The following is a 2110-nucleotide window of genomic DNA, read 5'->3' as shown; positions in this document are numbered from 1 at the left end:
GTGAGTGGACATACCGCCATAGTGACAGTATTGGGCAGCGCCACTCATCTTGTGAGTGGACACACCGCCATAGTGACAGTATTGGGCAGCGCCACTCATCTTGTGAGTGGACACACCGCCATAGTGACAGTATTGGGCAGCGCCACTCATCCTGTGAGTGGACATACCGCCATAGTGACAGTATTGGGCAGCGCCACTCATCTTGTGAGTGGACACACCGCCATAGTGACAGTATTGGGCAGCGCCACTCATCTTATGAGTGGACATACCGCCATAGTGACAGTATTGGGCAGCGCCACTCATCTTGTGAGTGGACATACCGCCATAGTGACAGTATTGGGCAGCGCCACTCATCCTGTGAGTGGACATACCGCCATAGTGACAGTATTGGGCAGCTCCACTCATCCTGTGAGTGGACACACCGCCATAGTGACAGTATTGGGCAGCGCCACTCATCTTGTGAGTGGACATACCGCCATAGTGACAGTATTGGGCAGCGCCACTCATCTTGTGAGTGGACATACCGCCATAGTGACAGTATTGGGCAGCGCCACTCATCCTGTGAGTGGACATACCGCCATAGTGACAGTATTGGGCAGCGCCACTCATCCTGTGAGTGGACATACCGCCATAGTGACAGTATTGGGCAGCGCCACTCATCTTGTGAGTGGACATACCGCCATAGTGACAGTATTGGGCAGCGCCACTCATCCTGTGAGTGGACATACCGCCATAGTGACAGTATTGGGCAGCGCCACTCATCTTGTGAGTGGACATACCGCCATAGTGACAGTATTGGGCAGCGCCACTCATCCTGTGAGTGGACATACCGCCATAGTGACAGTATTGGGCAGCGCCACTCATCCTGTGAGTGGACACACCGCCATAGCAGCATGTACAACACTCCCCAATAGGAAGAAAACCCCGCTGGGTTGTTCATCCTGTTTAATGCTGTTGTTGTGGGATAGGCCCTGAGGCCCAGGTGTGTTGGGTCTGAGGGCTGCTATTACTACGGCTATCACCCCCACCAAAAAACATCCCCAGGGAAAACTTGCTGTAAAGTCATCGGGTTTTTGTTATTGTGTAAGATCCTTGGGGCGGCAGCTGGGGGCTCTCAGAGCGCCGAAAATGACTGTGAAGGAGAATGAAGTGAGCATCGCCACTGCGTGTGTGATCCCCACCGCGGGCGGGAAGCCTGGCATCACTCCGCCGCAGCCAAGATAGGCAAGGATGAGCAAATCCACAAAGGGCCGTGATAAGGGTTCGAACCTACGTCCCAGAGGAACCCAGACGCGCTTTAGTCGACTGAATCGACACTTTAATCTTTGGCAGTCCGTTCCTCCTAAGGTTTCCCAACGTGAAGAAACTGTCGTACTAAAGTGCTCTTATCTTAACCTACCAGAGGACCCAAAACAGAAAACGAGACGGTTTGTCAATTTCACGAGCATTTTCTAGTGCGAAGATTTTTGGCCTGAATTGCGTAACAATCTTGTTTAATTATCAGTGGTTAACTGCAGTAGTTTCTAAATGTGTTCCCTTCTTTGTGTGCTCACTTTGACAACCACTTTATACGTATCTGCAGGTGGCTTTGTCTGTAGGTGGCTTTGTCTGTAGGTGGCTTTGTCTGTAGGTGGCTTTGTCTGCAGGTGGCTTTGTCTGTAGGTGGCTTTGTCTGCAGGTGGCTTTGTCTGCAGGTGGCTTTGTCTGTAGGTGGCTTTGTCTGCAGGTGGCTTTGTCTGTAGGTGGCTTTGTCTGTAGGTGGCTTTGTCTGCAGGTGGCTTTGTCTGTAGGTGGCTTTGTAGGTGGCTTTGTCTGTAGGTGGCTTTGTCTGCAGGTGGCTTTGTCTGTAGGTGGCTTTGTCTGTAGGTGGCTTTGTCTGTAGGTGGCTTTGTCTGCAGGTGGCTTTGTCTGTAGGTGGCTTTGTCTGCAGGTGGCTTTGTCTGTAGGTGGCTTTGTCTGTAGGTGGCTTTGTCTGTAGGTGGCTTTGTCTGTAGGTGGCTTTGTCTGCAGGTGGCTTTGTCTGCAGGTGGCTTTGTCTGTAGGTGGCTTTGTCTGTAGGTGGATAAATATCATACACTGTAATCCATCCTCTCAAGTTCCTTAAGTTCAT

The 2110-nt window shown here is 51.5% G+C and overlaps 1 protein-coding gene across 1 annotated transcript; it reads right to left on the bottom strand.

Annotated features, from left to right (window-relative positions):
- Positions 1-1549: 1549 nt before the first annotated feature.
- On the bottom strand, positions 1550-2110 carry LOC123754209 (protein FAM47A-like). Its single transcript, XM_045736417.2, has one exon. It carries the CDS (start codon positions 2108-2110, stop codon positions 1550-1552), a length of 561 nt encoding a protein of 186 aa, XP_045592373.2.

This window comes from Procambarus clarkii, chromosome 6 (genome assembly GCF_040958095.1).
Source record: "Procambarus clarkii isolate CNS0578487 chromosome 6, FALCON_Pclarkii_2.0, whole genome shotgun sequence".
NCBI classification, from domain to species: domain Eukaryota; kingdom Metazoa; phylum Arthropoda; class Malacostraca; order Decapoda; family Cambaridae; genus Procambarus; species Procambarus clarkii.
The sequence above is the reverse complement of the archived record's forward strand: the minus strand, read 5'-3'. Positions and strand labels throughout refer to the sequence as shown.